The sequence below is a fragment of the Zootoca vivipara genome, chromosome 14 (genome assembly GCF_965207765.1).
Source record: "Zootoca vivipara chromosome 14, rZooViv2.hap1.1, whole genome shotgun sequence".
Taxonomy (NCBI): Eukaryota; Metazoa; Chordata; class Lepidosauria; order Squamata; family Lacertidae; genus Zootoca; species Zootoca vivipara.
Window position 1 is genome coordinate 31686828 of NC_142597.1, and position 21486 is coordinate 31708313.

The following is a 21486-nucleotide window of genomic DNA, read 5'->3' on the forward strand; positions in this document are numbered from 1 at the left end:
GGACATGCGTAAATGCGACTTTTGAAGCCGGTGGTGGCCATTCTTGGTGCCCATAGAAGGGCAAATCAGAAAAAAAAGGCCACCGGCAGGAGAAAATAACGGAGAAAAACGGGAGACGAAGTGATACGGGTGACCACCGGGGAAAGGTAAGTAAAAACGGGGGTTTCCCGGGGAAAACGGGGTACTTGGCAGCTATGGACTAACTGTCAAAACCTCTGGGCTGAGCCTCAAAATGAGGTAGGCTCCGCCCCCGGCTTTCTTATTGGTCCACCTATTAACCCTTTCTCTCCCCCAATGCAAACACATCCCCAAAGAATGGGCAAACGCCACAACCACCTTACACATGTAGAAAGTACCAGGTCCTTTCCCCAGGATCTTCGGCAAGAGCTAGGAGGCACCCCTGCCTGAAACCTTTGGAGAGCCATTGCCAGCCACTGTTGAGTCTTCTGAGCTGGATGATCCAGTCTTCTGACTCAGTAGAAGGCATCTTCCTGTTTTCATCAAGTGCATTCCTAGCTCAGTGGGAGAGCACCTGCTTTTCCTTGCAGAGCCCTGGGTTCAATCGCTGGTATTTGCAGGTAGAGCTGGTGGGGGGAAGAGCCCTGTTTGAAATCAGACTCAGTTAGTGAAGACAATATTGAGCTAGAGCTACCAGTTGCATAAGGCAGCTTCTTTTCATAGAACTGTAGAGTTGGAATGGGCCAGAAGAGCCATCAGGTTCACCTCCCTGCAAATGCTGGAATCTTTCCACCCAATGTGGGGCTTAAACCCACAATCCTGAGATTGAGATCCCTGTGCTCTACCGACTGAGCTATCCCAGAACATTTTATTCCAAAGCAATTCTTTATTCAGAACCATATGGTCTATAACAGGGGTCCCCAGACTTACCGCGCAGCGGGCCGGAGGGCAGGGGAGTGCGCGCGCAGCGGGCCGGAGGGCGGGGGAGTGCGCGCCCGTGCGCATGCGCACACGCACACGGTCGGGGAAAAAATCGCCGAAAATCGCTTGTGCGCATGCGTATGGGCCTCCCCCGACCCGGAAGTGCATCGGAAATGACCTCTTCTGGGTCGGGAGAGGCCCATACGCATGCGCACAAAGGATTTTCGGCGATTTTTTGCCAATTTTTAAGATCGTCGCCGCGGCGTGCATCGTAAGAGCGGGCGGCGGCAGCAGGCGACGGGAGTCGTCGCGGGCCGGATTGGGAGGCCGATTGGGCCGCATCCAGCCCGGGGGCCGTAGTTTGGGGACCCCTGGTCTATAATCCTAAAAAAAGGAGTTTCATACCAGTAGCTCAGTGCTAGAGCGAGATCTCTGTTCCATCTCCAGATAGGACAAGGAACGTTCCTCATACGAAACCCTGGAGAACCGCTGCTGCCAGTCAGTGCAGGCAATGCTGGGCTAAATGGACCCAAGGGTCTTGAACGGCTTCTACTGTCAGGAGAAGGGTTGTCGGTCAATGGTAGGAATTTAGCTTTGCAAAGGTCCCAAGTCCGGTCTGCAGGTAGGAAAGGGACTATCCCTTGCTTAAAACCCCGGAGATATGCTGCCAGTCAGTGTTGGCAGACATGAGCTAGAGGTAGCAAAGGTGTGCCTTGGCATAAGGCAGCTTCCAATGGGGGCCAGGAGTAACTTTTTGGGAGGAGGCAGAGAGGCCTCGGAAGAGGTAAGGAAGTTAGGAGCAGAGGGGGGTCTGGAGCAAGATTGATGGACACCTGAGGAAGACCCGTCTAGTCGACCATCCTGTTCTCAAAGGGGCTGAACAGTGGCAGAAAGCAGAATTCAAGCACAAGAGCCCTCTCCCCTCCTGTGGTTTCTGGCAACTGATATCTGCCGACCTGAAGGGTAACTGGTGATCCGAACTCACCCTGTGTAAGGTCTTTTTGTCTGCAGGGCTCACGTCGATTATTCATCCGTCACCTAAAACCACTCACTACTGTACAAAGTAGGTGAGGCAGACAAAGGACTCTGCCTGCAGGCTTACAATCCAAGAGGAAACATGAAAAGGAAGCTGGAGATGAGAATGTACAGGAATCAAAAGACTTTCCCGAGCAGGGAGGAAAGGTGCTTACCTGCTTGGCAAACCAATCGTTTCGGGCATTAGAAGGCCTCGCCTGGGTGGGTGGGGGTCTTGGTCTGTAAAGGCAGGCCATAAAAAGCCCTTCTTCACGCGATTCTGCAGAATTAAACTGTGGAACTCGCTCCCACATGATTATGATGAGAGCCGCTCGTTTGGATGAGGCAAATTCATGGAGGATAAGGAGGGTACCAACAGCTACTAGCCACGTTGGTTGTGTTCTGCCTCCACTGCCAGATGCAATGTGGCAGATGAGGGACAAATGAAAGTATTTCTGCACACAGCACATGGTTAAACCGTGGAACTCCCTCCCACAAGATGGCCACCAACAAGAACACACTCCCCTCTCGTGGTTGCCAGCAACTGGAATTCAGAAGCATTGCTGCCTCTCACCAGGGAGGCAAATAATAGCTATCAGGGCTGGTAGCCACCCATATCCCTCTCCTCCACGAATTTGCCTAAATCCTCTTTTAAAGACATTCAAGTTGGTGACTTCCTTACCGGTATTTGTTTACTTATTTGTTTATTTACTAAGCATCAGGTTGGCATGTACACGGGTTTTGTGCGTCAATTCTGTCGGCAAAATTAACTTGAACGTAAACTCTCAAGTTGCTTAACTCTTGCCCGAAACTCAAGGAAGAAGGGTAAAATAAGAAAAACATCCCAAAAGGGGGAAAGAGGGGAAAAAAGAAAGATTAATTAATCTGTTCAAGCTCCCCCTTCCCAGTTCCTATTATTTGCTTGGTGGAAAAGGTGAAATCACATCAAAATTAAGGTGGGGATTTACCAGCCAGGCAAAACAGATGATTAAATGGTTTAGTAGGCTTGGTCTCTTGACGTTTGTGCTATTGGATTGGAGATCATTTAAAAGAGAGCTACAACATGCTTTGGAATTGTAATAATAATAATAATAATAATAATAATAATAATAATAATAATAATAATAATGTCCTTCATAATGCCTGAGTGTTGGCATACTGCCCAGGCTTGATAGCAGCCCCGCTTCAATTCTTGCCTTTGACATTTGGCCTCCGACAAGCCTCTTTCACTCAGCCTTAGCTCCTTACACTGTCTGCAAAATGGGGAAAATAATCATAATACCGGCCTCCCTCAGATGATGGTTGTAGGGATTGCAAGAAGGCATTGTACCAAATGCTCTAGAGGGCTGCATGAGATTCATCCCATTATTCTGTTTGATTATTTATTGATACGTAACGGAATGTTCTGTGGATGGCCTCTCTGTTTTCACGGATGTATTTCTGTGTGTTCTGGGTTCCAAATGTTGTGTACACATTTTCCTTTCCCCCTTTAAAATTATCTTACTGTCTTTTATGTAAACCACTTAGGAGTTTTGCATATTAAGTGTATAAATATTACTGATGAAGATAATGGTGATATTAATACAGTCATATCTCGGGTTGAGTACGCTGTGGGTTGCGTACTTTCAGGATAAGAACGCGGCAGACCCGGAAGTGTTTACTTCCGCGTTCCTCCACGTGCGCATGCGCAGAAGCGTTTTCCGCACGTGCACAGAAGCGCTCTATTGGTACTTTGCGCATGCGCTAAAGCATCGTTCAGGTTAAGTACTTTTTGGGGTGCGAACGGCATCCCGGAATGGATTAGGTACTTAACCCGAGGTACCACTGTACAGGGCTTTTCGATATTATTTTGGGCTTCTCCTACTTCCCTTATTTATTTGTTACATTTCGATCCTGCAGTTCTGTCCCGGTATAACTCAAGGAAGCAGGCGTCTGAATAGTTCCCAAGGGGCAGACTCAGCCAGGGATGGATGAAATTTCAGCTCCTCATTTTTCCAGAGTTCAGTATGCTTTCCCCCTTCTTTAAAGTCCTCGTGAAAATTCTACAGCATTTTAGTGCAATTTTCTCCTGATACACTCATCCTCGCATGCAATTTTGCCTCGTACGCATTTTGCAAAGCATCTTTGCACATTTATTTTCACTAACATGGGCATTTACATGCACACTTGATTTCAGAATGTTCTCATTCACATTCCTTGATTTGAGCACAGCGCTGCAAAATTAGGAGAGACGTATAATAATAATAATAATAATAATAATAATAATAATAATAATAATAATAATACAGTGGTGCCTCGCTTAATGAATGCCCTGCTTAACGAAATTTTCGCTTAACGAAAGGTTTTTTCTAGCAGAGGTTGCCTCGCTAGACGAATTCGTTTTCGTCTAGCGAATTGCGGTTTCCCATAGGAATGCATTGAAATTCAATTAATGCGTTCCTATGGGCAAAAAAAAATCAATGCATTCCTATGGGATTCGCTAGACGAATTTTTTCGTTATAAGAAAAGACCTGTGGAACGAATTAAATTCGTCTAGCGAGGCACCACTGTATATTGTTTATACCCCACCCATCTGGCTGGGCCTCCCCAGCCACTCTGGATAGCTCCCAACCATCAAACATTAAAAACTTCCCTAAACAGGGCTGCCTTCAGATGTCTTCTAAAAGTCAGATAGTTGTTTATTTCCTTGACATCTGAAGGGAAGGCATTCCACAATGTGGGTGCCACTGCTGAGAAGGCCCTCTGCCTGGTTTCCTGTAACCTCACTTCTCACTGGGAGGGAACTGCCAGAAGACCCTCAGAGCTGGACCTCAGTGTCTGGGCTGAACGATGGGGGTGGAGACGCTTCTTCAGGTATACTGGGCCGAGGCTCTTTAGAACAGCGGTCAGCAACCTTTTTCAGCCATGGGCCGGTCCACCGTCCCTCAGACCGTGTGGTGGGCTGGACTATATTTTGAGGGGGGGGGAAATGAACGAATTCCTACGCCCCACAAATAACCCAGAGATGCATTTTAAATAAAAGCACACACATTCTACTCGTGTAAAAACACCAGGCAGACCTCATAAATAACCCAGAGATGCATGTTTAATAAAAGGACACATTCTACTTATGTAAAAACATGCTGATTCCCGGACCGTCTGCGGGCCGGATTGAGAAGGCCATTGGGCTGCTTCCAGCCCATGGGCCTTAGGTTGCCTACCCCTGGTTTAGAACTTTAAAGGTCGGCACCAACAGTTTGAATTGTGCTCAGAAACATACTGGGAAGGGTACACCGGAAGGGTGGTTCTGTGTTTCAGTTTGCATATTGTTACGGAAGCTGCGGATGAGGCTGGTTCGCCTGTACATGTGAACTGAATCCAGTTTCTCCCCTACCTGAGTCACTTTGAGCTGCTTCCGTTCAGCAATGTGGCTGCATCATACATCTTTTTAGACCATGCCCTGGACCCACATTTGCAGTCAGGTGGGTTCTTCCTCGTTCTTCATCTCATCCTTTGCACAGCTACCCCTTTATCTTTCTCTGATTGCTGCATTCAACTTCTGCTCAGCTTTCTGAAGCCCCCTCGCAAATCCACCCTTCCTCCTTTCATCCTGTTCCACCTTGATTTTGGCTCCTTTCCTCGAGATCTTCCGACGACGCCACAGCCTGGCAGAGCCTCTGATCGGCCAGATGTTCTGGCTGCGACTGATAACTCTTGTCCCCCATCCTGAGCTGATTGCTCACCCCCAGCAGGGAATATGGTTATCTCCACCAGACAGACTTATTTTTCGTCCAGGAGCCCAGAGATCTCTTTTCCTTGAGGCTTGTGGCTTTGGAGGTGGCACTGAAACACGTCTCTGCCAGAGTCTCTAGCTTTGGGAATGCACCTGAGTTCAGGGAAATGATTAAGGAGGTGGGGGTGAAGCAAGGGGAAGATAAAGATCTTTCTACCCAACTCCCTCCCACCCCCATCCTCGGGTAGGACTCTTTATGCTGTAACACCTGCGTAACAGATGCTCAAGGGGAGAGGGTTTGCCTCGTTTACATTCCTGCTCACCATGCAGTTATTAAATGCACAGGAACTTCTTTCCAGGAGAACGTTGGCAACCCAATTTTAAAGGCCACATGCTTGGGCCACTGGCTTCCCCCCCCCCCAGCATCCATGTACAGAGTACTGGACATGGAGTCATTGTGCGATGAGCTCCCTCCTGGCCTTGATGCCTTTACCTGTAAAATGGGTGTAATAGAAATACCGTATTTATTTATGTTTTAAAAAATTGGTATGCTGTAATACCAAAAAAAAAAATCAATCAATGCAGGTTGCAACAAACATAAAACCATAAAAAGTTAAAAACTGATGTCAATTAGTCATTGTGGAAGGATGTATTCTTAATAGTTTTCATAGACCTGGCAGAATAGAAGAGTTTTCAGCAGGTGTTTAAAAGTTGACATAGAAAGTCTTCTTCTTCTTCTTCTTCTTCTTCTTCTTCTTCTTCTTCTTCTTCTTCTTCTTCTTCTTCTTCTTCTTCTTCTTCTTCTTCTCCTCCTCCTCCTCCTCCTCCTCCTCCTCCTCCTCCTCCTCCTCCTCCTCTTCTTCATAGCCGAGTAAGATTGTCTTCCGTAAGTGACTGTGGAGGCCAATTCTGGATCCCCACAGTGGGGACATAGGTTTCCGGATGGGAGTCGATCACAGTGAGGGTTTGCCAAGCGTGCCTTCCTCTTAGCACGTTTCTCCCTTTCGTCCTGAGTTCGAGCGTCTTCAAAGCCCATGACACCTTTGTTAAAAGCTGTTCTCCCATTGGAGCACTCGCAGGCCAGTGCTTCCCAGTTGTTGGTGTTTATTCTACATTTTTAAAGATTTGCCTTGAGAGAGGCTTTAAACCTCTTGTTTGACCACCAGCATTACTCTTCCCATTTTAAAGTTCGGAATAGAGGAGTTGCTTTGGAAGACGATCATCAGGCATCTGCACAACATGACCAGTCCAACAAAGTCGATGTTGAAGAATCATTGCTTCGACACTGGTGATCTTTGCTTCTTCCTGTACACTGGCATTAGTTCATCTGCCTTCCCAAGTGATACAGGAAGTACTAAAGGATCCATGACAGATGGCCATCTAGCTTCTGCTTAAATACCTCCAATGAAGGGAAGCAGATCACCTCCCGAGGAAGTCTATTCCACTGTTGAACATTGTTGACTGTCAGAAAGTTCTTCTTAGAAGGTGGTGGGCTCTCCTTCATCGGAGGTACGTACTTAAGCAGAGGTTGCATGTTCCTCTGGCAAACATTCTCTAGCTGTGATTCCTGCATTGCAGGGGTTTGGACTAGAGGACTCTTGGATTCCCTTCTAATTCTACGATTCTACCATGGCAGTATGGACCAGGATACAGTGAGTCAGATCTGCATAGCTCTTTCGACCTCCCAGTTCCTCTCCTCTCCTCAAGGTAAAGCTACCTATGCAGGGGGCAAGGAGGCCCCTGCCGCGCGGTGAGGAGGGGCTCGAATTGAAGTCCCACAAGACCCGGCTCTGCCATTAAGGGAAGGTTGAAAAATGCACGGAGAGCGGAGCATTACAAAAATAATACAGCCATCTCGGAAACCAAAGGCAGGGATCAAAGGCCCGGCTCCGTTGCCCTGCGGAGGCTTCCTGCAGAGCTCCTGATAAGCCTTTGTAGTGGGCTTGTTTTAAACCAAGCTCCTTGAGGAAGGGAACGGCTCAGATGCTTGGCTGAGATTTCTTAGACTCCAAGATAAATTGGGAAGGAAGAGGAGGAGCAGGCGGGGGAGGCGGACGGCAGGCCCCAGCAGCGAGCAAGGCGAACATCAAAAGCGCCCAGCCCAGAATCAGAAGCTGGCGAGCATCAAACAGCAGTCTGGCTCTCAGGTTCGGGGACAACGGTGACACATGGTATTGGTTTGCGGGGGTAGTGCTTTCATGGGGTGATCTTGAACTGGAGAGATGGTCGCAACTGAATCTCATTACTGTAATCCAGTTTAGTGGTTTACACAACAGCAGAACCAAAGCAGTCATTCTGGTCAGCGTTGCTACCCCCCCCCCAGGTGTGCCAACTCTAGGGGGTGGAGGTGTCTTCAGCCCCCTCAGTATTTGTTTGAAGGAGGCCCAGCCCCCTCCCCAACAGTATTGAGGGGGCCTGGAGCAGCCTAGCAGAAGGCTGCCCTGCACAGCATTGGGAGGCATGTGTGATGTCACACGTGTGACATCACACACTCACAATGTACACCAGGCCCCCCTAATCTTGGAAGCAACCCAGCACCTTTGCCCCCCCGCTCATCATAAAAGCATAAGGACAGCCTTGCTGGATCAGGCCTGTGGCCCACCTAGTCCAGCACCCTGTTCTCACTGTGTCTTCAGGGAGGGTTGCGGGTTCTGATTCCGGGCAACTTTCAAAACTTACGCTTCCATTCCAGTGGCTTGTACAAAATAGTGGCAATAGGCTTTTGTTGGTGGGCCGTTTCAAGGGGCTTTGCCAACTACCCCATCTTAGGTTTCCTGGGGATGACTTCCGAATACCTCTCCGCTCCTGCAACACGTCGCGCCCGGGGAGGTCTGCAGTTTTGCAGAGAGGCCAGTCTACCACACTGCTCAATTTATATATTTTTAGCTGTAACGAGATAAAGGGACTGGCCAAGGCACCAGAGGGGGACTGACTGGCTGGCTCCTTCCTGGGCTGCAGATTAAACTCAGCCTTGGAAGATTGGAGGCGGGTGATGAATTCAAAGTGATTACAGTCACCTTTTAAGAAGGAAAAAACACGCCCCTGGATCAAATACTGCAGCTGGGGAGTGAAACCTATCTCAGCCCTCACCGCTCTTGGGGATTTGGACATCAAAGGCTTTCATTTGCCTTGGCATTTTGACTCCTTGCCGTCCAGTCCGAGGCCTCTGTGGAGTCTGTGGGCGAGAGTTTTCTAGGGGGAGAGGGTGCAGAAGGGTTGGGAGGGAGCTCTGAGGCTCTGGTGTGATGAGAGCGGATGGACTGTAGGGGGTGCTGCTGTGGAGTTGCGGGTTCCAATCCATTTGCTCATCTTGGTGCTGATGGGGGAGACACCCATATTTTGGTTTAAAAATAAAAGCAAAACAAATAAACGGCACTTTGATATGTATAAGAAGGCAGTGCCCAAAACAGAAACACAATCCTACACTAACTGCAATGAGACAATTCATATTCAAGATTCCTTAATCTTTATGGACCGGCATCAAGGATAAGAGGCTTTTAAATGGGATAGCGGGTGAACAGTGTTACTTTTGAGTCCACTAATCAGAGACATATTGCCTCCAATGACGGAGGCGGGACATAGGAACCATGGCTAGTAGCCACGGATATTCCTTATTATCCTCGAGGAATTTGCCCAATTCTCTTCTAAAGCCATCCAAGTCGGTGGCCATCGCTGACTCCTGTGGGAGGGAGTTCCAGATTGTAACTGTGCGAATAAGTCCTTCTTTTCATCTCCCCGGAATCTTCCAACATTCAGCTTTACAGGGTGCCTATGAGTTCTGGAGAGAAGGGGGGGGGGGCATTTCTTTATCTATTCTCTTCGTGCCAAGATCCAGGGATTATTATTTTTTCAGCTGGAAATTGCTGGGACTCAGTTCCGGCATCTCTCAGGTGGGTGCTATTGCATTAGAATAGAACAAGGGAGGTGTTCGTGGTGAGTTCTGGCACCTCTTTTTCTTGAAAAATAGCACTGCAAAGACACTTCACTTCCGATGACCAAACATGCTATTCCCCAATAGCCTCCTAGTAAATAACTCTCCTCTCTCTCTTCTCTCTCTCTCTCTCTCTCTCTCTCTCTCTCTCTCTCTCTCTCTCTCTCTCTCTCTCTCTCTCTCTCTCTCTCTGTGTGTGTGTGTGTGTCTCTGCCCCTCCTCAAAATCTATCTTCTAAAGAGCCTCTATTTCTCATTAAGCTTGTGCCTTAAACCTCTTAATGTTCATCTCCACCCACACAGAAGTCTCTTAAGTGAGGCCTCGTTCCCACTGAAGCTGCAACACTTCAGACGGCAGATGAGGGCTCACACACTAAGATGCTCCTACAGTGCAATGAATGTGGTACCCAGGCTGCTTTTTTGTCCGTTCGTGGGAGGTGGAAATTCAAAAGCCTGTGAAAATGGCTGGGAAAATTCGAGTGAACTCTTTTGGAGGGAGGAGGGAGGGTTTAGCTTACGTTACATAAAAGAGGCGCAGAGAGTCTGTTCTTGTCTGTCTCTCTCTCTCTGACTCCCCCCCCCCCACTTTCAGATCTTCAGCACCTCCTTTAAGTAAGGGAAGCCAAACTCAAGGTAATTTGTAAGAAGTCGATCTATTAGTGCGGCAGCTCCTGCACTTTGAAACTCCTTGCCTATTGACATTGGGCAGGCGCTTGGGCTTAGGCAAGGCTATGTTGACATGTAGAACTCGGAGGTGCCCTTTAATCTGCTTTTTAGCTTATTGCTGATTTTATTTTTGTGTGAATGTTTTAAATGCTTTCAAACTGGTATTTACCAATAATTTTTATTCTTTTTGTAAATCGCTTTGAGGCTTCTTTTCTCACAATCCCGTAGTATATAAAATTTGCGAAATAAATAAATGTTTTACATCAATCAATTTAATACGGGGTTATTTTGTTCGTTCGTTTCTTTGGTAAAACGCTTAAAGGTTTTATTACGATCAAGCAGTATATAAATGTTGTCAAACAAACAAGTAAAACTCTTTAAAGACTTAGATGCAAGGGATAAAATCTTCCAATCTGTGTAAAGAAACCACCTCACTTTCCACCTCCATTTATTTACTTATTTTATTACTATTTCTATCCTACCCTTCCTCCAAGGAGCCTATGGTGGCCTACATAGTTCTCCTTCCCCACATTTTATCCTCACAAGAACCCTGAAAAGTATCAAAGAATCATAGAGTTGGAAGGGACCATGAGGATCATCTAGTCCAACCCCCTGCAATGCAGGAATACGCAGCTGTCTCCTAAGGGGAGTGAACCTGCAACCTTGGTGCACTGTGCTTTAACCTACCAAGCTATAATTAATATGTTAGACTGAGATGGAGTGCTTGGTTCAAGGTCACCCAGTGAGCTCCTTGACTGGGCTGGGATTCGAACCTGGGCCTCCTAGGTCCCAACCCTCTGTAACCACCACACTGATGACATCCACCTTCTTACATAGAGCTTTCCTAATATGCTCAGAGGTGTTATTACAGTCAAGCGGTATTTACGTGTCATCAAATAAGTCCGTTAAATATTTCCGGAGACCTGGATGCGGAAATGACCAGCTTGGAGTCTTCCAATCTATGTAAAGAAACCATTTGTTGGTGCTGACCTTTAAAGCCCTAAATGGCCTCGGTCCAGTATACCTGAAGGAGTGTCTCCACCTCCATTATTCTGCCCGGACACTGAGGTTCAGCACTGAGGGCCTTCTGGCGGTTCCCTCGTTGCGAGAAGCCAGGTTGCAGGGAACTAGGCAGAGAGCCTTCTCGGTGGTGGCGCCTGCCCTGTGGAACGCCCTCCCACCAGATGTCAAAGAGGAAAACAACTACCAGACTTTTAGAAGACATCTGAAGGCAGCCCTGTTCAGGGAGGCTTTTAATGTTTAATAGATTATTGTGTTTTATTTTTCTGTTGGAAGCCGCCCAGAGTGGCTGGGGAAACCCAGCCAGATGGGCGGGGTATAAATTATTATTATTATTATTATTATTATTATTATTATTATTATTATTATTATTTCTGTGTTCTTCCACTGCTGGCATCCACCTTTCTCTCTCTCTCTTCCTCTCTATCTCTCTCTGCAGGACTGAGGATTCCCCTTATGAGGTCATGCAGCTGGACTTTGAAATGGAGAACTTCACCAGCCAATCGGTGACCCGGCGCATCATGTGGCATATAGACTACCGAGGCCGAAACCCTCCGCCTGACTTGGAGAAGGCTGTGACGGAGCTGGCGGTCATCCAGAGGGACATTCGTGCCATCCTGCCACTGGCCATGGTGAGGGTCCCAGTAGTCATGCTGGAAGTTGGTTTGTGTCTGTGCACCTCAGTGCTATTTTTCTAGAAAAAAAGGGTTTGCTGGAACTCACCATGAATCAGCCACCAGCCTTGTTCTTTAAGAACGGCAGTGGTGCCCATCTGAGAGGTGCCGGAACTGAGTTCCAGCGACTTGTGGCTGAGAAAAAGCCTTGTGCGTGGGCCACCCCTTCTGTTTCCTGACCTGCCTGTATCCCGAAACTGGCCCACCGGACCCATTGCATGATCTCATCCCCCCAACTCAAGTAAAGAAGCCTGTGTTTCCCACGCTTCTGGGGCCTGGAGTGTAGTTCTATCACAGACACGGGTGGCGCTGAGGTCTAAACCACTGAGGCTCTTGGACTTGCCGATCAGAAGGTTGGCTGTTCGAATCCCCCGCGGCGGAGTGAGTTCCTGCCTCTCTGCCCCAGCTCCTGCCAACTTAGCAGTTCGAAAGCAGACCAGTGCAAGTAGATAAATAGATATCACTGCGGCGGGAAGGTAAACAAAATTTCCGTGCGCTCTGGTTTCCGTCACTGTGTCCCGTTGTGCCAGAAGCGGTTTAGTCATGTTGGCCACATGACCCAGAAAGCTGTCTGTGGACAAACGCTGGCTCCCTCAGCCTGAAAGCGAGATGAGCACCACAACCCCATACAGTAGTCGCCTTTGACTGGACTTAACCGTCCAGGGGTCTTTTACCTTTTTACCTTTTTCTATCCCCTCACAAAAACTGGAGCCAGCAGCACAAGGGACTTTTGCAGGCCAGTTGGCCCGTCCACTTGTCAAAACTGGCCCACAGGAGGTAGAGTGTTAGGAAGGCCAGAAAGGCCCCCTCCCTGCCTGCAGTGTAAGATCCGGGCACTATAACTACCACAGCCTCCTTTGTTCCCTTCAAGGACACGGAGATCATCAATACGGCCATCCTAACAGGTCGGACGGTGGCCATCCCAGTCAAGGTCATTGCCATTGAGATGACAGGCGTCATTGTGGACATCTCGACCGATGCAGAATGCAAGTCCACTAATGAGGACATCATCAAGGTGGGTGGGTAGGGAAATCAAGGCGGGGGATGTGGAACCAGGCTGTGTGGGTATATGAGAGGCACCAACTGCATTTGTAAGATCAGTCCCAACATGGCTAACCGGAGGTATACATTGGTTTTTTGTATGGTTTTAATTCAATTAGAGTTTAATTACTTTTTAACGATGTGTATATGTGTGTGTATATATATATATATATATGTACATGTGTGTGTGTGTTTGTGTGTGTATATATGTTTTACAATTTAAAATATTAATTTAAACAACCTTAAGATATCAATGACTTCCCTTCTTCCCTTTCCATGGTTCATTTTGCATAAAACAAATCCCCACATATTTTATATAAACTAAACCATTCAGTATTCCATTATTGCATCCATCATTATTGCATCCATTATTTACACTTACAGGTAGGTAGCCGTGTTGGTCTGAGTCAAAGCAAAAAAATTTTTTTTTATTATTTACACTGTTGAATTTATCTTAATGCTCCCAGCGTTTTCAAGTGTACACACTTTCCCCCCATATATTCAACAAACCTTTTCCAATCTACTTTAAACGTATGTTCTTCTTGTTCTCTTGTTCTATAAGTTAGGTCCGTATCTGGTATTTTATCTGTGTTGTTTTGATTTCCGTAAGCCACTTTGCGTCCCAGTCTGGGAAAACGACAGCAATTATTATTAGTATAATTAGTATTATTTTGTTCTAACCCAAAAGTCCCAGTTCCTTGTATGGAAGGTGCTCTGACCTTTCTGCAGCTTCTCCACCCCATGATACACCCTGCCACCACTTTCACATAATCCAGAGGTGGCAGCAGCCAGCTCAATCCCTGCCAAATTCCTCACAGTGCCTATGGAACTCCCTCCCACTGGAGGCAGTGATCGCCACCAACTTGGATGGCTTTAAAAGAGGACTGGACAGATCTATGGAGGAGAAGGCTCTCAGTGGCTACTAGCCATGATGGCTGTTTTCTGTTTCTACTCAGAGGCAGTGATGGAAGCTACAGGAGGGGAGGGGGGTCTTGCGCTCAAATCCTGCTTGTGTGTTTCCAATAGGCATCTGGCTGGCCAACGTGAGAACAGGAGAAGAGAAGGTTAAGCGGTGATATGATAGCCATGTTCAAATGTATAAAAGGATGTCATATAGAGGAGGGAGAAAGGTTGTTTTCTGCTGCTCCAGAGAAGCAGACACGGAGCAATGGATTCAAACTTCAAGAAAGAAGATTCCACCTAAACATTAGGAAGAACTTCCTGACAGTAAGAGCTGTTTGGCAGTGGAATTTGCTGTCAAGGAGTGTGGTGGAGTCTCCTTCTTTGGAGGTCTTTAAGCAGAGGCTTGACAGCCATATGTCAAGTATGCTTTGATGGTGTTTCCTGCTTGGCAGGGGGTTTGACTGGATGACCCTTGTGGTCTCTTCCAACTCTATGATTCTATGATTCTAGGATGCTGGACTAGACAGAGCCACTGGCCTGATCCGGCAGGCTCCTCTTCTTATATTCTTACACCCCTCGCCCACTGCCTGGATTGAAAACAATCAAGTTTGATTTACCATTGCCAGGTTTTAATGGTTCCCTTTCAGCCTGAGCGAGCACGCTAGCAATCCTGCAATTCTGGACAGGCTCCGAGACACTCTGATGGGGCTAATGTGCTCCTTCCCCACTCGTAAATCTCTCCGGTTGCCGGCCCTCGAATCCGGGGACAGGGCCGAGCCTGCGAGCTGGGTTGAATAATTGATCAAGTCACTGCCCCTTTGCCTCCTCTTCTGACTTACCTTCCTCTATTCCGTCTCTGTTCCCCCTCTCCCAACCTACTGAGTTATGTTGACATTGCTCCGAACGAGGTATGCTTGGCAGGAACTCCTGCGTACCTGGAGAGACTGGAGGGAGGGCGATTGCTCTGTCAGGACTATAAACCTGCACCATCCATCAGGCAACCCGCTATCTGTTACTGTAAATAATTCAGCATTAAGGAGAGATGTGGCGCCGTCGGTGGCTCCCCTCCCTGGGTGTGTATTGCAAAGAGGGGGCATAAACAACAGGAGTAGCTCTATCGATCTCTGGACTTGAGGAGCGCGGAGGAACAAGCCTCCAGTTATCTGTGCAGTGAGAGGCTGACGGATGCCGGGGCCCCGTCTGGCTCAGAGCGACGTGGATCCCTTGCGGAGCGAGCGCCTTGCGCTCAGGAGAACATGAGAACTTGTGGGCATCCAGTGAACAGGAGCTAGCCAGCCGTAAATCCCGTCGTGCAAGTCGGAGTTAACTCCTTATTAGCGAAAATATGATAAGTAGCAGGAATGCCAGGCCTAATAAGCCCAGCAACTTGCCTCCAGTAGGTGTTGCCCACATGAAGCAGTTGCCAAGACTGAAGGAATCCCCAAGCAATCAGAGACGGTGTCTGCACGTCGCCAATCTCTGCCCTCTTCATGCCTCTTCTTGTTCTGGGAGACCAGAGAGGATGGGAGCTGGTTGCAGCAGGAAGGGGAGACATCAGTGCCTCTTCACCAGCCAGATCTCTCTGCCTCTTGGCCTGCTTCAGCTTCTGCCTCTGATTCTGGACTTCTCTCTGCCACAGACTCTCCCAGCTCACTAAGCCCTGTTGCTTCTTCAACTTCTGACACCTCCTCTCCACAGTCTTCTCCCTCTGACCGCTCATCGTCATCCTACCAACATTCCCTGAGAGTCAGTGTGGTGTAGTGGTTAAGAGCGGTAGACTCGTAATCTGGGGAACCGGGTTCCCGCCTCCGCTCCTCCACATGCAGCTGCTGGGTGACCTTGGGCTAGTCACACTTCCTTGAAGTCTCTCAGCCCCACTCACCTCACAAATCTAGTTACAGGTAGGTAGCTGTGTTGGTCTGGTGTAGTCGAAACAAAATAAAAAAATTTCTTCTTCCAGTAGCACCTTAGAGACCAACTAAGTTTGTCATTGGTGTGAGCTTTCGTGTGCATGCACACTTCTTCAGATACAGTGGTACTTCGACTTATGAATGCCTCGACTTCTGAAGGTTTCGACTTACGAAGTCCGCTAACCCGGAAGTATTTCCGCCGCGCACGCGTTCTGCGCCTGCGCAGACGTGGCGCGTGCAGTCTGCGCATGCGCAAAATCACGCTTCGCGCATGCGCAAAATGGACGCTTCGACATCCGAAGGTTTCAACTTACGAAGAGCGCCACGGAACGGATCGCCTTCGTAAGTCGAGGTACCACTGTACACTGAAACAGAAGCCACCAGATCCCCACATATAGTGAGAGGGTGGGGAGGGGCACCACTCAAAAGGGTGGTGGAAAACCGGACTGTTTATGACTGCATTTGGTCTTGTAGGAAGAATTTACGTCTGTTTACAACTGCAAATAGGTCCCACAGGAAAAAAAGCAATGGGTGAGATGGCTAAAGATAGCTTTATCATGTATAATGAGATAAGAATCCAATGTCTTTATTTAGACCAGGTTTCTCCGTGGTTTTAAGTTTGGTGATAAATTGCAGTTCAGCAACTTCTCTTTCCAGTCTATTTCTGAAATTCTTTTGTAATAAAACAGCTACTTTGAGATCTTGTATAGAATGTCCTGGGAGATTGAAGTGTTCTCCTACTGGTTTCTCTGTCTTGTGGTTCCTGATGTCAGATTTATGTCCATTTATCCTCTGGCGTAGGGTTTGGCCTGTTTGTCCGATATAGACTATTTAATTGCTCATCTTCTAACATTGTGTATGCCATCAAATGCCAACAGTGCCCTTCAGCTCTCTATATTGGCTCTCTGAGCCTTCTTCCCCTGGGGGTTCCCCTGGGGGTTCCCCAGCTGGTTCCTCCCACCATTCCTCTGCATCCAACCAGTCCATGGCACAGAGCCACGGAGCTCCCACAGAGTGGTGTTAGGCTGCCTTATCTTGAGACGTGACTATTTGATCCATCTAGGGATGGATCAAATGCGGACCAGCAGCAGCCCAGCCCAGCTGGCTTCCTCCCTGATCCTGTGATCTGGCAATGGCAGGGATCAAACCTGGGACCTGAGAGCCTGCTGGATCAGGCCAGTGGCCTAGCTAGTCCAGCATCCTGTACTCACAGTAGCCAACCAGATGCCTCTGCTGGGAAGCCTACAAGCAGGATTCGAGCACAAGAGCCCACTCTCCTCTTGTGCCTTCCAGCAACTGGCTTTCAGAAGCATTGCTTCCTCCAACTACAGTCATCACAGCGGACAGTAATTGATTGCCTTCCCCTCCATGTATTTGTTCAATCCTCTTTTGAAGCCATCCAAGTTGGTGGCCATCGCTTGCCTCCTGTGGGAGGGAGTTCTGCAGTTGAACTATGCGCTGCATGAAGAAAATGGATGAACTATGCCGAGATGGCAAAACTTACAGGAAGAATTAGAAACCAGGTAGAGACTGACTTTAATAAAGAATGGGGAAAGTTTATACTTTATTTTTTAAAAATTACTGTAAACAATTACACACATTGGTAGGACGGACGGAAATCTATGGAGTGATAAAAGATTTATAAAAATAGAGCTACGGAAGAGATGCAGAGGGGGAAATTATTATATGAAGATCCACAAAGGGGGGGGGGAAGTCAAAGGGGATTACAGTCATACCTCGGTTTAAGTACGCTTCGTTTTGAGTACTTTCAGTTTAAGTACTCCGCGGACCCGTCTGGAATGGATTAATCCACTTTCCATTACTTTCAATGGGAAAGTTCGCTTCAGGTTAAGTACGCTTCAGGTTAAGTACAGACTTCCGGAACCAATTGTGTACTTAAACCGAGGTACCACTGTACTGTATATGTTTATGTTGTTGTTGTTTTCTGTTTGCAAAAATGCAAAAATATAATTTAAAAAGAAGAGGAAGGGCTTTCTTTCCTCTCTCCTGAACCTGGTTTTCTTCCCCATCCAGGGATGGATGTTACCCAAAGTGTAGCTAGTGTATAGCACGAGGCATTGGGGAGTTTTTCTCCTGCAGCGTTTCAAGACAGATGCTATTATTTGTTGTCCCTGGAAGGGCTGGGAGCGAGCCTGCTCTGGACTGTGTTGCTGGGTGTGTTTATTAGCGCAGAGGAGGTGAGCGCCGTGGCGTCGTCTTTATTTTGATGAACGACACAATATCCAGAGATGCATTACAAGGCTCATTTTTATTCCGATGCCGAGCTGAGATTGCCTTTGCAGACATGCTGAGCTGGTGTCTCTTGGATGTTGAAGGCAAGCTTAAGTAGCCCCAGGGGAACAAGAAGAAATAGACCCCAGCTAATGTCTAACACACACACACACACACACACACACCACGTATCCCTGACTCCAGAACAACCAGCCAGCTTCATAGTTGAGAGGAAAGGCTTTCCCAGACAGTGGTCCACAAACCACCAGTAGTTTGTGAGAGGCAGTTTGTGACCTCTAGCATGGGAATTCAGCTTTGTCATGGCCAAAGCACCCTGGGTCCCACCTCTTCCTCTTCCTCGGTACCCTAACCCACCAGTTTTGTCTGCAGGTTTCCAGCAGCTGCGACTATGTCTTCGTGAGTGGCAAAGAATCAAGGGGCTCCATGAATGCTGGGGTGTCCTTCAGCTACGAGCACCTCACCGCCCTCCTGGAGATGACCGTCTGGGTCCCCAAACTCCCGCTGCACATTGAGCTCTCTGACTCCCGGCTCAGCCAGGTGAAAGGGTGGCGAGTTCCAATCTTACCCGATAGGAGGTAAGCCCAGGAGTCGGGGAAGGAGTGGGATGGTTGGAAGTCCGCTCGGGGATTGTGTTTGAGAGCCTCTAGGCAGGCACAGTGAAGGCTAGGGGCCATGGTTGATCCCATTGCCCAGAAACTTCAGCTCATGCCAGAATACTCCTCTAGGTGCTCACCTCCTTAGAACACGCAAGGACACGCAGCTCTCTTTTTTTGAGAAACCTATCTGCCTAGGGCTTGCTGATCAGAAGGTTGGTGGTTCGAATCCCTGTGACGGGGTGAGCTCCTGTTGCTTGGTCCCAGCTCCTGCCAACCTAGCAGTTCGAAAGCACGTCAAAATGCAAGTAGATAAATAGGAACCGCTATAGCGGGAAGGTAAACGGCGTTTCCATGTGCTGCTCTGGTTTGCCAGAAGCGGCTTTGTCATGCTGGCCACATGACCTGGAAGCTATACGCTGGCTCCCTCGGCCAATAATGCGAGATGAGCGTGCAACCCCAGAGTCGGTCACGACTGGACCTAATGGTCAGGGGTCCCTTTACCTTTATCTGCTACAAAAAGCACCATCTTTTTTCAGACATTGGTGTTAACTAATTTTGATAGCACGTTTTTAAATTGTTGTAGCCTACCATAGGCCTTCGTGTTGAAAAGTTAATGATAATAATAACAACAACAGCAAAATAATAACAATGGGGTAGAAATACCCATCCATTTAGAGTGAGGGAAGGCAGCACAGCCATCGCTCTGATTTGACCTTGCGATGTTATGTCACGTGAAATCCGATTGGTTACGTGGTGCCATTACGCCAGATGCATGATCCCTGATTGGCTGGTTAGTGGAAACACTCCTTTTTAGGAAAAGGGGCGGGAGTGCCAGAGCAGCTGCTGACTGACCCAACTGCTTTGGCTCCCAATCACCCACAGGTCTGTCCGGGAGAGCGAGGATGACGAAGAAGAGGAAGAGCGGCGGCAGAGCCGGGGCTGCACCCTCCAGTACCAGCATGCCACCCTGCAGGTCTTCACCCAGTTCCACACCACCTCCTCGGAAGGCACAGACCAGGTGGTCACCATGCTGGGCCCGGAGTGGATGGTTGAGGTCACGGACCTGGTCAGCGACTTCATGAAGGTTGACGACCCTCGGGTGGCACACATGGTGGACACCAACACCCTCGCCGGACGGGAGCCTGGCACCACCCTCTTCAAGGTAAGAGCGTCACAGGTACCCAGCAAGGGAAGGACCATAGCTCTGTTCTAGATCACATGCTTTTCATGCAGAAGGTTCCAGGTTCAATCCCTAGTGGCATCTCCAGGTAAGGCATTTGAGAGACTCCTTGCCTGAAACCCCGGAGAGCTGCTGCCAGTCAGTGTAGACTGTACAGAGCTAGATGGACCAGTGGTTCCTATTTAAATAAGCCCTTGATTGGGAACCACGAGGACTGGAATCTGAGCTTAGTGGCGGAGCCTCTGCTTTGCAGGCAGAGTGTCTTAAGGTTCCACGCCTAGAATCTCCTGGAAAGCCATTTCCATTCCATGTAGACAATACTGAGATGGACGAGCCAATCGTCGGTATAATGAATCTACCCATGTTCCTCTTAAAATTAGCCCTTTCTTTGGAATAGTGAGGACTAGAATCTTGGCTTGCTTTTAAGTAAAAATTCAGCGATGGAGAAAAGGTCCCAGGCTTAATCCCCAATGGTAGCTACAGGTAAGGTTGGAGGAAAGACCTGGAGAGCTTCCACCAGTTAGATAGATAGACACAATTGCCTTCTTCTAAATAAGGCAACGTAGGGACGCGGGTGGCGCTGTGGGTTACACCACAGAGGCTAGGGCTTGCCGATCAGAAGGTCAGCAGTTCGAATCCCCACGACGGAGTGAGCTCCCGTTGCTCGGTCCCTGCTCTTGCCAACCTAGCAGTTCGAAAACACATCAAAGTGCAAGTAGATAAATAGGTACCGCTACAGCAGGAAGGTAAACGGCATTTCCGTGTGCTGCTCTGGTTCGCCAGAAGCTGCTTTGTCATGCTGGCCACATTACCTGGAAGCTGTACGCCGGCTCCCTCGGCCAATAACGTGAGATGAGCGCCGCATCCCCAGAGTCGGTCACGACTGGACCTAATGGTCAGGGGTCCCTTTACCTTTAAATAAGGCAACATCCTATATTATGGAGCAAGGGTTATCTGGCTCTGTTAGGGGGGGCAAAGGAGGTGCAGCTGTAAACATCATTTTTCCCAACAATCTGAGCACCTTTAGATTTGCAGCTCCCCTCCCCTCCCCTGGCACTAGATACTCATCATATCGGAGGCCCCTTTCCCACATGCTCATAGAATTGTAGAGTTGAAGCTGACCCCCAAAGGTCATCCAACCTCATGTAAAGGAGAGTCCACCACCTTCCACAGGAATCTATTCCATGGCCGAATGGCTCTGGCCATCCATAAGTTCTTCTTAAAGTTTCATCAGAATCCTCTTTCTTGCCATTGAAAGTCATCATTTCGAGTCCTCTACTCTGAAGCAGCAAAAAGCAAGCTCGCTCGTCTTCCATGTGACAGCCCGTAAGATTTTTTAAGGCGGCTGTTATCTCACCTCTCAGTCTCCTCCAGGCTAAGTATACCCAACTCCCTCAACAGAGGCCCTCTTTTCATTCTCGCTTCACACCTCCCAGGGCTAAGAAAAGAGATCTGCTTTCCTTGGTGTGTGTGAGGGAAGGGGGGGGGGGCTCATCTGCATTTTCCTGCCTCTACATTCCCCTTCCTCCTCGGCTGCACACCCCTACACCCCTTCCTCCTTCCTTCCTTCCTTCCTTCCTTCCTTCCTTCCTTCCTTCCTTCCTTCCTTCCTTCCTTCCTTCCTTCCTTCCTTCCTTCCTTCCTCTATCTCTCTCCCTCTCTTGCATTTTCTCCCTGAACCAGCTCCTCTTGAGCCTGTGCCAAGCAT

The 21486-nt window shown here is 48.3% G+C and overlaps 1 protein-coding gene across 1 annotated transcript in view; it reads left to right on the forward strand.

Annotated features, from left to right (window-relative positions):
- TMEM132E (transmembrane protein 132E) overlaps positions 1–21486 on the forward strand; it is a 127230-nt gene that overhangs the window by 98018 nt on the left and 7726 nt on the right. Inside the window, exons 4-7 of the mRNA XM_035139990.3 lie at positions 11661–11853; positions 12767–12910; positions 18372–18577; positions 19481–19760. Coding sequence (XP_034995881.1) covers positions 11661–11853; positions 12767–12910; positions 18372–18577; positions 19481–19760 — 823 coding nt within the window. The remainder of the gene's footprint in view (positions 1–11660; positions 11854–12766; positions 12911–18371; positions 18578–19480; positions 19761–21486) is intronic.